General features: G+C 38.4%; 1 protein-coding gene across 1 annotated transcript; it reads left to right on the forward strand.

The window, feature by feature from the left end:
• The first annotated feature begins 6,421 nt into the window (after positions 1-6,421).
• On the forward strand, positions 6,422-7,009 carry LOC116873138 (ADP-ribosylation factor-like protein 2-binding protein). The gene has a single exon (XM_032866783.1). The coding sequence runs from the start codon at positions 6,422-6,424 to the stop codon at positions 6,908-6,910; it is 489 nt and encodes a 162-aa protein (XP_032722674.1). The 3' UTR covers positions 6,911-7,009.
• Positions 7,010-15,047: the final 8,038 nt, after the last annotated feature.

Consider the following 15,047-nt stretch of genomic DNA (forward strand, 5'->3'; position numbering starts at 1 on the left):
AAATAAATAACAGGATAGTAATCAAATTGAGGGCTGAAGATAAATAGTAATACATAAAATTAAATTAAATTAAATTAAATATTAATTAAATTACATAAAGCAAAATAAACCAGGGTCCTTGTATGGACCAATAATATTAATGCGCTAATAGTGAAGAGTAAGATAAACTTAATTCTTTAACACCTGAACATAAATACCTAAGTTTCAAGCATATTTAAGGTCTACATATGCTTTTTTACTCTTCAGATATATTAAAATAAAAACCAGCACTATTTTAAAAGATGATGAATTCATTTTGATTATTTCTTAATATCATACATTCTCCTAAGACTCCACTTATTTTTAGGAAGAAATAGAAGTCTCTACTAAAGAGAAAAAAGGTTAAATGATGCAATAAAAGATCATTATCCTGAAGACAGATTGCATTTGTCTTAAACAGAATCACTTTGATAAAATACATATTTCTATACAAATTTGGTTACCATTGTGTATTGTCTAATCCATTCATCTTCAGAGCAAATTGTCACAATTTAGGGAGCACCCAAGATGATCCCCTGGGATGTGAAAAGAATATATTAAAATTTTCATTGAAATTTATTTTTGTATTTTTATTTCAAAATATGAGACATATGAAAAAGTCTATAAAACACAAATATGATTCAGTGATTTAATCACAAATATTATGGACAAGTTATCATCATCCAAATAAAAAAAAAACAACATTCATTGGTCACCACCCTCCTACCTTTTCACAATTACTAACTCTTCATAGCCCTCGTAGAATTACTCACTATTTTTACTTGTATGGTATTTATTTTCTTAATTTATTTACAGTCTATCAGCTAAATGTGCATCTTTTAAAATAGTGTTTCATTTTAGTTTTGTCTTATTTCCTTGAACTATATATATATATATATATATATATATATATGAATCATACATCCTAAACTCTTTTCTTCCTGTTTTTGATTACTCAACATTTGATTTCTGAGGTGGATTTATACTCTGGATAACTATATTTCATTCACTTTCAGTGCTGTGTAATAGTTTCAGATGAATACTACAACTTAATATCTATTCTGTTGTTATTAGATATTTGGATGGTTTATATTTAAGAGGTTTGCAAATAATGCTTCTGTGAACATTCTTTTCAAAGTAAGTCTGTTAGGTGTAAATCTAGGAGTGAAAACATCAATTCACTTAATTTCAGAACTACTCTGTATCTTTTACTAGTATTTTAAAGGTTTTGGATTTTGTTGTTATTATTTTGTTTATTTTGCTTTTGTTTTATTTAGGTTTCATGTGTTTATTATTAAATGTACTCTAAGTAAATATACTATTTTTACTTTTTGTAGTTATTGTAAATAAGGTGATATCTTCTATTATAGCTTCTCACTCTTAAATATGAATACAAAAGTATTTGATTTTTATGTGGTAATTTTGTTTTCTTACTGAATTTTCTTCATTGTACAAGTTTGAATACAAATTCTCCAACTTTATTCTTTGTTTCAGATTTCATTGGACTATTCTAGGTCCTTTGCATTTCTGTATGGGTTTTACAATCAGCTGACCTGTTTCTATAAATGAACATGCTGGAGTTTTGATTTGTGATTTCTTTCTTTTACTTTTTTTTTTACTTATACTCAATTAGTCAACATGCATGTGACTTCTTTAAAATTGGAATTGTAAGCATTCTTTAGTTTCCAGAGTATAGATCCTTTACCTCTTTGGTTAGGTTTATTCAAAGAAATTGAAGAAGACACAAAAAGACAGGAAAATATTCCATGCTCATGGATCGGAAGAATAAACATTTTTAAAATGTCTATGCTGCCCAAAATAATCTTTACTTTCAGTATCATCCCAATCAACATAGGAGTAGCATTTTTCAAAGTGTTGGAACAAACAATCCTAAAATGTGTATGGAATCAGACCCGAATCACCAAGGAAATATTGATAAAGAAAAAAAAAGCTGGGGGCATCACGTTGCCTGATTTCAAGCTATATTACAAAGCTGTGACCATCAAGACAGCATGGTACTGGCACAAAAACAGACACATACATCAATGGACCAGAACAGAGAAGCCAGATACAGACCCTCAACTCTATGGTCAACTAATCTTCTACAAAGCAGGGAAAAAATAGCCAGTGGGAAGAAAGACAGTCTCTTCAATAAATGGTGCTGGGAAAATTGGACAGCTATATACAGAAGAATGACACTTGACCATTCTCTTACACCATACACAAAGATAAACTCTCAATGGATGAAAGACCTCAATGTGAGACAGGAATACATCAAAATCCTAGAGGAAAACTAGGCAGTAACCTCTTTGACATCAGTCACAGCAACTTCTTTCAAGAAATGTCTCCAAGGGCAAGGGAAAAAAAAAACAAAAATGAACTTCTGGGACTTAATCAAGATAAAAAGCTTCTGCACAGCAAAGGAAACAGTCAACAAAACAAAGAGGTAACCCACGGAATGGGAGGAGATATTTGCAAATGACACTAGACAAAGGGCTGGTATCCAAGGTCTATAAAGAACTTCTCAAACACGACACCCAAAAAACAAATAATCAAGTCAAAAAATGGGCAGAAGACATGAAAAGACACTTCTCCAAAGAAGACATACAAATGGCTAACAGACACATGAAAGCATATTCAACATCATTAGGCACCAGGGAAATTCAAATCAAAACCACACTGAAATACCACTTTACACCAGTTAGAATGGCCAAAAGTGACTAGGCAAGAAACAACCAATGTTGGAGAGGTTGTGAAGAAAGGAGAACCCTCTTACACTGTTGGTGGGAAAGCAATCTGGTACAGCCAATTTGGAAAACAATATGGAGGTTCCTCAAAAAATTAAAAATAGAGCTACCCTATGACCCTGCAATTGCACCACTGGGTATTGACCCCAAAGATACAGATGTAGTGAAAAGAAGGGCTACATGCACCCCAGTGTTCACAGATCAATGTCCACAATAGCCAAACTGTGGAAAGGGCTGAGATGCCCCTCAACAGAAAAATGAATAAAGAAGATGTGGTCCATATACACAACGGAATATTACTCAGCCATCAGAAAGGATGAATACCCACCATTGGCACTGACATGGATGGGACTGGAGGAGATTATGCTAAGTGAAATAAGTCAAGCAGAGAAAGTCAACTACTGCATGGTTTCACTTATTTGTGAAATATAAAGAATAGCATGGAGGGCATTAGGAGAAGGAAGGAAAAATGAAGGGGGTGGGAAATCAGAAGGGGAGATGAACCATGAGAGACTATGGTTTCTGGGAAACAAACTGAGGGTTTTAGAAGGGCAGGGGATGAGGGGATTGGTTAGCCTATTGATGGGTATAAAGGAGGGCATGTATTGCATGTAGCACTGGGTATTATATGCAAATAATGAATCATGGAACACTACATCAAAAACCAATGATGTACTGTATGGTGACTAATAGAACATAATAAAAAAATTTTTAAAGCTCAAAAGATAAAAATTAATAACTCAAAAGAAATAAAAATTTTTTAAAAAAACTGGAATTGTATTATATCTGTACATCAGTTTGGGGGAAAGTAACATTTTAGCAACATCTACTCTATGAACATGAAATATCTACGTGCTTAGATATTCTTTAATTTCTTTCATCAATGTATTGTTTTTCAGCTTAATGGTCTTGTATCTGTTATGCCAGGTGTATCCTTAATTACTGAATTTCTTTGAACATCCACCAACACAAAAGAATTTTCTAATGATTCTGTTATGGATTGAATTAGGTCATCTCCAAATTTATATGTGGTAAGTAATGTGACCTTGTTTATAGATAGGGTCTTTACAGAGGTAATGGAGTTAGAGAAGCCTCAAAGATTATGCCTGGCATCATAAAAATGGGAAATTTGGAGACAGAGAGGCACTGGAAGAACACTATGTGACTACTAGACCAAAAGTGGAGATAATGTTTGTACCAGCCATGGAATACCAGAAGTGAGGGGAGAGGCATGGGAAAGACTTTTCTCACATCCCTCAGAAGGAATTAACTCTGTTGACATCTTCATCTCAAACAGCAGCCTTCCAGAATTCAGAGACAATAAATTTCTGTTATTTAAGTCACCCAGCCTGTAGTATTTTGTTACAGCAGCCCCTAGCAAGCTCATACAAATGCCATGCTTTAAGATTCAGAATACGCTGGATTTTGTTTCAAGACTGGAAATAATTAATCTTCTTTTTCAGATCACAGATCCAGACTATGCCAATGTCTCATCTATTTCTAAACAAATGGAAACACCATTCATTCCCTCAGACTCTGGGATTATCATTTGGTAAAATTAACCTCCAAGGTGCAAAAGAGGGAGCAGTGCTTAAAAATAGCTAACCAGCCATATCCTGTTCTGGATCCTGTCACCTGCACTCACTGTGCCCAACTCTTCCTAAAAATGAGCTGCTTGCTCATCGAGGTAACATGTTGGGAAGTTATGTTAACTCACTCAAGACTCTAGTGTATCACTTAGAGTAATTCACCAGTTTGGACCTGGCTAAGACTGACCCTAAATTATACTAAGTACTACCCTAAAGGCCTGAAGGAGTTAATGTAGCTACCAAGTGGTCTCCTTTAAATATACAACCTGGGGGCACCTGTGTGGCTCAGTGGGTTAAAGCCTCTGCCTTCGGCTCAGGTTATGATTCCGGGGTCCTAGGATCGACGAGCCCTGCGTCGGGCTCTCTGCTCAGCAGTGAGCCTGCTTCCTCCCTCTCTCTCTGCCTGCCTCTCTGCCTACTTGTGATCTCTGTCTGTCAAATAAATAAAATCTTTAAATAAATAAATAAATAAATAAATAAATAAACAACCTGCCAGATCCAGACAACTACAATCCACTCAGGCAGTATCTTCTGGGAAAAATCGGAGAAATGCAATCTTAGGAAAATAATGGGCATTTCACCATCCTAAGTTCTAACCAATGGAAAAAGAGCCAAATTATTTATGCGGCCTTCCCTGGGAATCATAAGCATAAGTATGCTCTATTTATGTCTTAATTATTATTATTACACAATAAGAGAAAGGAGGGTGACACAGACAATACAAATGAAAACTAGCATTAACCTCAGAAAAGCTAAAATGCCTATACCCTTTGTCCACCACATGTCTCCATGACTGGATGCCTCATGTCCTGCTTTCATTTTTTAACATGTTTTCAGGAGTTACTCTCATGTGTGCTAGGGAATACAGATTTCATAATGAGTCCATTTACTCTCGACAGAAATTTAAAAGTGCTGGGCAGCATAGACATATTAACAATGTTTATTCTTCCAACCCATGAGCATGGAAGGTTTTTTCCATCTTTTTGTGACTTCTTCAATTTACTTCATGAGTGTTCTGTAGTTCCTTGAATATAGATCCTTTACCTCTTTGGTTAGGTTTATTCTAAGGTAGCTTATGGTTTTGGTGCTATTGTAAATGGAATCGATTCTCTAATTTCCCTTTCTACTATTTCATTGTTAGTATGTAAGACAGCAACTGATTTCTGGGCATTGATTTTGTAACCTGCCACATTACCGAATTGCTGTATGAGTTCTAGTAATTTGGGGGTGGAGCCTTTTGGGTCTGAGTAAAATAAGTCAAGCAGAAAAAGTCAATTATCATATGGTTTCACTTACTTATGGAGCATAAAGAATAACATGGAGGACTTCAGGAGAAGGAAAGGAAAAGTGAAGACGGGGAATCAGAGGGGGAGATGAAGCATGAAAGACTGTGGACTATGAGAAACAAACTGAGGGTTTTAGAGGGGAGGGAGATGGGGAGATGGATGAGCCTAGTGGTAGGTATTAAGGAGGGTAAGTGGTGGTACATAAACAATGGGTGTGGTACATAAACAATGAACCTTGGAACCCTGCATCAAAAACTAATGATGTACCCAGGGGTGCCTGGGTAGCTCAGTGGGTTAAGCCTCTGTCTTTGGCTCAGGGTCCTGGGATGGAGCTCCACATTGGGTTCTCCGTTCAGCAGGGAGCCTGCTTCCCCCTCTCTCTGCCTGCTTCTCTGCCTACTTCTGATCTCTCTCTGCCAAGTAAATAAATAAAATCTTTAAAAACAAAACAAAACAAAACTAATGATGTGTTTTATGGTGACTAATATAACACAATAACATTTTTTTCAAAAAAAATTTTAAAAAAGAAATTTACAGAGCGGCCGCGACGCACTCTGAGAGACCTGGCTGGTTGTGAGGACCCCGCAGGCGCGTGTCCTCTCCAGCGGAGCCTGAGGCCCGGGCCTCGCACATAGGGCCTACCCCGGCTGCGCCCAGAGCGGGCGAGGCCTCCCAGATGCGGGTTGCGGCTCTACAGAGCAGAGCCGAGGCCGGGCCGGACCGCGGAGGGGATAGCAGGCCGGCTGGCCCGCTCCCTCTGCGGGTGGATGCGGCGGCGCCCATGGACGCCCTAGAGGAAGAGAGTTTCGCGCTGTCCTCTTCCGCCTCTGATGCAGAATTTGATGCTGTAGTTGGATATTTAGAGGTCATTATCATGGATGATGAGTTCCAGTTATTACAGAGAAATTTCATGGACAAGTACTATCAGGAGTTTGAAGACACAGAAGAGAATAAACCCACCTACACACCTATTTATAACGAATACATTTCTCTGGTAGAAAAGTATATTGAAGAACAGCTGCTGGAGCGGATTCCTGGATTTAACATAGTGGCTTTCACCACGACTTTACAGCACCATAAAGATGAAGTGGTTGGTGACATATTTGACATGCTGCTCACGTTTACAGATTTTCTGGCTTTTAAAGAAATGTTTCTGGACTACAGAGCAGAAAAAGAAGGCCGGGGACTGGATTTAAGCAGTGGTTTAGTGGTGACTTCATTGTGCAAATCCTCTTCTGTGCCAGCTTCCCAGAATGACCTGCGACCCTAGGTCCCACCACCAAGCAATGGGATCTTTCTGGATGTTGCCATCCCAGTAGACTGGAAGAGGCTCTGGCTAATGTGACAGAATACATGTTAGAAAGACTGACTGCTCTGCAACTCCTTATTAATGTTAAGTATTGATGGGTCAAAACAATGGTCTGACCCTCCTGAGACCCTGAAGCACCTTCTCGTGTTCAGTAATCCTAGCGCTCCTCCCCAAGCAGACCCCTCTCAGGCCTCTGCATTAGGATCCGGCTCCGGAGCTTGGCATTGCCTTGGGGCCACTTCCCTGGCATATGTGTTGATAGGTCACCTCCAGGCCTCTTTGGCTCAACAGGCTCTGCATGTCCTCCAGGCTTTTTGTGTTGCTCACAGCCCTCTGTATTCATCACTCTCAGACCTGCAGCCTCAGTGGGCTTTTTGCCTGTGGGAGAACATATCTCTAGGCTCTTAGTCAAGCCAGCTGCCTGCCCAGCTGAGCTCTCTGCAGCTCTTCCCATTCCAGCTAGTTTGGGCTGTAGGAATCAACTGAGAGGTGTCCCTTACCTGAAGCTGCAAGTGGAAATCATTTCCTTGTCTTAAACTTGGCAGTCCTTGCATCACTGTCTTCTGTGGTCCTGATGTGGTCTGTTTCTAGAATTCTCTTAAGCATTTTTAGAAAAATATTTTTATAGAAAAATACTCAGGCTAACCTAGTGGATATAATCTTGGGGCTTCCAGATTACCCACTAAAAGATCAAAGTATTATATGCTGTGTGCTTTTTAGCTGTTAGTGCTATGAAAGCAAAAATGCTTTCTGTGTTGTCCTTCCTGGGCTACTGGGCACCAACGAGCATGTGCTTAATGCTGTGGAAGTAGGCTCAAAGGTCTCCCCTTCTAATGGCATGTTAAGTGTTTGTACAGGTTTGCTAAAACTCTCTCTATATAAATAAGTTTATTAGGTTTTCTGTTGGAGTAGGGTCTCTAGTTCCTTCCTCCTGTCAAAATCTCCCTACCAAGATGGTGTTCCACTGAGCGAGCTCAGAGCAAGTAGGAGAGAGCAGACAACTTTACTGGTCACACGTATGCTTTGATGTAGCACAATGTTTCATAGAAAGTACTGACCAGGAAACACAGGTGTCACATCTCTAGAAAGAAAGAACATAGTATTTCAATTCCCAGTGTGTACTTTCTGTGTTTTTTGTAAGTAAGACTCTATACTGATCTCAGTCACCCATTCTGGTTTTCAAGTATGAGCTATATAGGCTATGTGTTTTCCTGTACTGATGTGTGAGGCTTATTAAATACTTTTGTACCATGAGTAAACTTGTAGGTACGTTGCAAGGAAAAAAAAAAAAGAAAGAAATTTACAAGTGAATGAGAAAACAGCAGAGTTGGGGTAAGAAGCTAGGAAAAGGATGTGGTTTTAGGAGAAATCAAGATCAATCTAATTCCACAGGGAGCTATGGAGCATGGGTGGCACCACTGATATACTGAACGACTTACAGTGGCTAAACTGTTACAATCTTAGGGTGTGAGTGCTTGACCTTTCAGGGATCATTAGACAAGACATCTCCTAAAACCCAAGACTACCCTCCAGAGATGGGTGCAGCAGACACCTCAGCAGCTGAGGGAGGGTGCCTCCAGCCACTTGAGGGGACCTCGGTGAGGCATCAGCAGCTTCTAACACAGCCTTTAACCTATATTCCTCTATCCCTAACTGACTTGTCACAGGTGCATTAAGGTAAGTCAGAGGCCCCACTCTCCTTGAAGTTTGACCTTACTGAGAAGACAGGATATATATACATATGTAAAAACTAAGCAATGAAAATAGGTTCCTATTTTAGCAAATCCTATTATACTGAATCTGACAATGTTTAATGGATTACAGCAAAATCTTTTATCTTTGAGTTTATCTCAAATGGGTTTATACATTACACATAAAGAATGGAAATTTTTAACACAAGTTTTCCTCACAATAAAATGAAGAACATTCATACTGAAGCTACAGAAAAAAATAGCTTAAATGAGTTTGGCAATTTTTGAAGTTTGGAAAGTATCTTATAAAGCCTTATACATGAATATTAGACCTAATAAGAAATATCTTAGTAAAATAAGAAAAAGACCGAATGGTGTAGAAGAATGTTTTACTACAACTACAAATTGCATGCGTTTCCCAATATTTATTTTCCTTAGTTTAAAAAAAAAAAAATCTCATTATCTCAAGTCCTATGATTAAATTTTCCTATACAAGGGTAAACATGAAAACAGTCCTCCCATGGGGTGCCTGGGTATCTCAGTCCCTTAAGCATCAGCCTTCAGCTCAGGTCATGATCCCAAGGTCCTGGGATCAAGCCCTGTATCAAAGCTCCCTGCTCAGCAGGGAGTCCGCTTTTCCCTCTCTCTTTCTCAAATAAATAAGACCTTAAAAAAAAAAGAAAAAGAAAACAGTCCTCCCTTCTTCTTCTTCTTCTCTCCCCGGTTTTGGGTCTCTTCTGATTTAGTTAGTGTACATTTTTCTGGCATCTTTGCTGTACTTTTAGCATTTTATTCTCTCATTCATATACTCTTATCTGGATAAAATGACAAGGTGGAAAAACTCACCACAAAAAAAAAAAAGTAAAAAAAGAACAAGAGGCAGTACCAATGGCTAGGGACCTAATCAATATGGACATTGGTAATATGTCAGAACTAGAGTATAGAATGACAATTCTCAAGGTGATAGCTGGGCTTGAAAAAGGCATGCAATATATTAGAGAAACCCTTTCTGGAGAAATAAAATCCCTTTCTGGAGAAATAAAAGAACTAAAATCTAAACAAGTTGAAATAAAAAATAGTTATTAATGAGGTGCAATCAAGGATAGCCTCAGTGGCTCAGTGGGTTAAAGCCTCTGCCTTCAGCTCGGTTCATGATCCCAGGGTCCTGGGATCTAGCCTCACATTGGGTTCTCTGCTTAGCAGGGAGCCTGCTTCCCCCCCACCTCTCTCTGCCTGTCTCTCTTCCTACTTGTGATCTCTGTCTGTCAAATAAATAAATAAAATCTTTAAAAAAAAAAGAGGTGTAATCAAAAATGGAGGGTCCTACTGGTAGGATAAATGAAGCAGAATAGAGAATTACTGATATAGGAGATCAAAATGACAGAGAATAAAGAAGCTGAGCATAAGAGAGACAAACAACTACTGAACCATGAGGAGAGAATTTGAGAGATAAGTGATATCATAAGATGAAACAATATTAGAATAATTGGGACTCAAGAAGAAGAAGAAGAAGAAGAGAGGGGCAGAAGATATATTGGAGCAAATTATAGTAGAGAATTTCCCTAATGTGGCAAGGAGAACAAGCATCAAATTCCAGGAGGCACAGAGAATCCCCCCTCAAAATCAATAAAAATAGGACCACACCCTGTCATGTAAGAGTAAAACTTCCAGGTCTTAATGACAAAGAGAAAATCCTGAAAGCAGCTTGGGACAAGAAATCTGTAACAAACAATGGTAGAAATGTTAGATTGGCAGAGACTTATCCACAGAGACCTGGTGGGCCAGAAAGAACTGGCATGATATATTCAGAGCACTAAATGAGAAAAATATGCAGCCCAAGAATACTATATCCAGCTAGGCTATCACTGAAAATAGGAAAGATAAAAAGCTTCCAGGACAAACAAAAATTAAAAGAATTTTTAATCACCAAACCAGCCCTATTAGAAATAGTGAAAGGGGTCCTCTAGGCAAAGAGAGAGACTAAAAGTAGTAGACCAGAAAGGAACAGAGACAATATACAGTAACAGTCACCATACAGGCAATATGATGGCACTAAATTCATATCTTTCAATAGATACCCTGAATGTAAAGGGGCTAAATTCCCCAATCAAAAGACACAGGGTCTCAGAATGGATAAAAAAACAAAACCCATCAAAATGCTGTCTACAAGAAAATCACTTTGAACCCAAAGACACCACCAGATTTAAAGTGAGGGGGTGGAAAACAATTTACCATGCTAATGGACATCAAAAGAAAGCTGGGGTGGCAATCCTTATATCAGATCAATTAGATTTTAAGCCAAAGACTATAATAAGAGACGAGGAAGGACACTATATCATACTTAAAGGGTCTGTCCAACAAGAAGATCTAACAATTTTAAGAATCTATGCCCCTAACATGGGAGCAGCCAATTATATAAACCACTTAATAACAAAATCAAAGAAACACATTGACAATAATATAATAATAGTAATGGAGGACATTAACACCCCCCTCACTGAAAGGGACAGATCATTCAAGCAAAAGATCAACAAGGTAATAAAGGCCTTAAATGACACACTGGACCAGATGGACATCACAGATATATTCAGAACATTCCATCCCAAAGCAACAGAATAGACATTCTTCTCTAGTGCACATGGAACATTCCCCAGAGCAGATCACATCCTGGGTCACAAATCAGGCCTCAACTGGTACCAAAAGACTGGGATCATTCCCTGCCTACTTTCAAACCACAATGCTCTGAAGCTAGAATTCAATCACAAGAGGAAAGTTGGGAAGAACTCAAACACATGGAGGCTAAAGTGTATCCTACTAAAGAATGAATGGGTCAACCAGGAAATTAAAGAAGAATTGAAAAAATTCATGGAAACAAATGATAATGAAAACACAACTGTTAAAAATCTGTGGGACACAGCAAAGGCAGTCCTGAAAGGAAAGTATATAGTGATACAAGCCTTTCTCAAGAAGCAAGAAAGGTCTCAAGTATACAACCTATACACCTAAAGGAGCTGGAGAAAGAACAAGAAAGAAACCCTAAACCCAGCAGGAGAAGAGAAATCATAAAGATCAGAGCAGAAATCAATGAAATCGAAACCAAAAGAACAGTAAAACCAATAAACGAAACTAGGAGCTAGCTCTTGGAAAGAATTAATAAGATTGATAAACCCCTGGCCAGACTTATCAAAAAGAAAAGAAAAAGGACCCAAATTTATAAAATCATGAATGAAAGAGGAGAGATCATAACCAATACCCAAGAAATACAAACAATTATAAGAACATATTATGAGCAACTATATGCCAGCAAATTTGACAATCTGTAAAAAAAAAAAAAAAAAAAAAAAAAAAGGATGCATTCCTAGAGACACATACACTACCACAGCTGAACCACGAAGAAATAGAAAACCTGAACAGACACATACCCAGTAAGGAGATTGAGCAGTCATCAAAAATCTCCCAACAAACAAGAGCCTGGAGCCAGACAGCTTCCCAGGGGAATTCTACCAAAATTTAAAGAAGCATTAATACCTATTCTCCTGAAACTGTTCCAAAAAATAGAAATGGAAAAAACTTCCAAACTCATTTTATGAGGCCAGCATTACCCTGATCCCAAAACCAGACAAAGACACCATCAATCATATCAAAAAATGGTCAGAAGATATGAACAGACACTTCTCCAATGAAGACATACAAATGGCTATCAGACACATGAAAAAATGTTCATCATCACTAGCCATCAGGGAGATTCAAATTAAAACCACATTGAGATATCACCTTATACAGGTTAGAATGGCCAAAATTAGCAGACAGGAAACAACATGTGTTGGAAGGGATGTGGAGAAAGGGGAACCCTCTTACACTGTTGGCGGGAATGCAAGTTGGTGCAGCCTCTTTGGAGAACAGTGTGGAGATTCCTCAAGAAATTAAAAATAGAACTTCCTTATGACCCTGCAATTGCACTACTGGGTATTTACCCCAAAGATACAGATGTAGTGAAAAGAAGGGCCATCTGTACCCCAATGTTTATAGCCGCAATGGCCACGGTCGCCAAACTGTGGAAAGAACCAAGATGCCCTTCAATGGACGAATGGATAAGGAAGATGTGGTCCATATACACTATGGAGTATTATGCCTCCCTCAGAAAGGATGAATACCCAACTTTTGTAGCAACATGGACGGGACTGGAAGAGATTATGCTGAGTGAAATAAGTCAAGCAGAGAGAGTCAATTGTCATATGGTTTCACTTATTTGTGGAACATAACAAATAGCATGGAGGACATGGGGAGTTAGGAGAAGGGAGTTGGGGGAAATTGGAAGGGGAGGTGAACAATGAGAGACTATGGACTCTGAAAAACAATCTGAAGGGTTTGAAGAGGTGGGGGGGGTGGGAGGTTGGGGGAACCAGGTGGTGGGTATTAGAGAGGGCACGGATTGCATGGAGCACTGGGTGTGGTACAAAAACAATGAATACTGTTATGCTGAAAATAAATTAAAAAATGATTTAAAAAATCAGAAAATAAAAAAAGAGACACTATCAAAAAGGAGAATTAGAGAGACCAATATCCTTGATGAACACAGATGCGAAAATTCTCACCAAAATACTAGCCAATAGGATCCAACAGAACATTAAAAGGATTATTCACCATCACCAAGTGGCATTTATTCCTGGGCTGCAAGCTTGGTTCAACATCTGTAAATACATGTGATACAACACATTAATAAAAGAAAGAACAAGATGTTGAAAAAGCATTTGACAAAGTATAGCATCCTTTCTTGATCAAAACTCTTCAAAGTGTAAGGACAGAGGATACATACCTCAATATCATCAAAGCCATCTATGAAAAACCCACAGTGAATATCATTCTCAATGGGGAAAAACTGAGAGCTTCTACCCTAGGGTCAGCAACACGGGCAAGGATGTCCACTATCCCCACTGCTATTCAACATAGTACTATAAGTCCTAGCCTCAGCAATCAGACAACAAAAAGAAATTAAAGGCATCTAAATCGACAAAGAAGAAGTCCAACTCTCACCTTTGCAGATGATATGATACTTTATGTGGAAAACCCAAAAGACTCCACCCCAAAACTGCTAGAACTCATACAGGAACTCAGTCAAGTGTCAGGATATAAAATCAATGCACAGAAATCAGTTGCATTTTTATACACCAACAGCAAGACAGAAGAAAGAGAAATTAAGGAGTCAATCCCATTTACAATTGCACCCAAAACCATAAGATACCAGGTATAAACCTAACCAAAGAGGCAAAGAATCTGTACTCAGAAAAATATAAAGTCCTCATGAAAGAAATTGAGGAAGACACAAAGAAATGGAAAAGCATTCCATGCTCATGGATTGGAAGAAAAAATATTGTGAAATGTCTACCAACTAAAGCAATCCACACATTTAATGCAATCCTTATCAAAATACCAACCATTTTTTTCAAAGAAATGGAAAAAATAATCCTATAATTTATATGGAACCAGAAGAGATGCCAAACAGCCAGAGGAATGTTGAAAAAGAAAGCCAAAGTTGGTGGCATCACAATTGCAGACTTCAAGCTCTATTACAAAGCTGTTATCATTAAGACAGTAAGGTATTGGCACAAAAATAGACACATAAATCAATGGAACAGAACAGAGAGCCCAGAAATAGACCCTCAGCTCTATGGTCAACTAATCTTGGACAAAGCAGGAAAGAATGTCCAATCGAAAAAAGACAGTCTCTTCAACAAATGGTGTTGGGAAAATTAGACAGCCACAGGTAGAAGAATGAAACTGGACCATTTCCTTATACCACACACAAAAATAGACTCAAAATGGATGAAAGACCTCAATGTGAGACAGGAATCCATTAAAGTCCTTGAGGAGAACACAGGCAGCAACCTCTTCAACCTCCGCCACAGCAACTTCTTCCTAGAAACATTGCCAAAGGCCAGAGAAGCGAGGGCAAAAATGAATTATTGGGACTTCATCAAGATCAAAAGCTTTTGCACAGCAAAGGAAACAGTCAACAAAATCAAAAGACAACTGACAGAATGGGAGAAGATATTCACAAATGACATATCAGATAAATGGCTAGTATCCAAAATCTATAAAGAATTTATCAAACTCAGCACCCAAAGAACAAATAATCTAATCAAGAAATGGGCAGAGGACATGAATAGACATTTCTGCAAAGAAGACATCCAGATGGCCAACAGACACATGAAAAAATGCTCCACATGAGTTGGCATCAGGGAAATACAAATCAAAACCACAATGAGATACCACCTCACACCAGTCAGAATGGCTAAAATTAACAAATCAGGAAATGACAGACATTGGCAAGGATGCAGAGAAACAGGAACCCTCCTACACTGTTGGTGGGAATGCAAGCTGGTGCAGCTACTCTGGAAAACAGCAAG

This window comes from Lontra canadensis, unplaced genomic scaffold (assembly GCF_010015895.1).
Source record: "Lontra canadensis isolate GAN:19392208 unplaced genomic scaffold, GSC_riverotter_1.0 scaffold2, whole genome shotgun sequence".
Lineage (NCBI taxonomy): Eukaryota > Metazoa > Chordata > Mammalia > Carnivora > Mustelidae > Lontra > Lontra canadensis.

What these genes read in the sequence shown, in the direction of transcription:
- LOC116873138 (XM_032866783.1), top strand. Translation starts at nt 6,422, where the DNA reads ATGGACGCCCTAGAGGAAGAGAGTTTCGCGCTGTCCTCTTCCGCCTCT.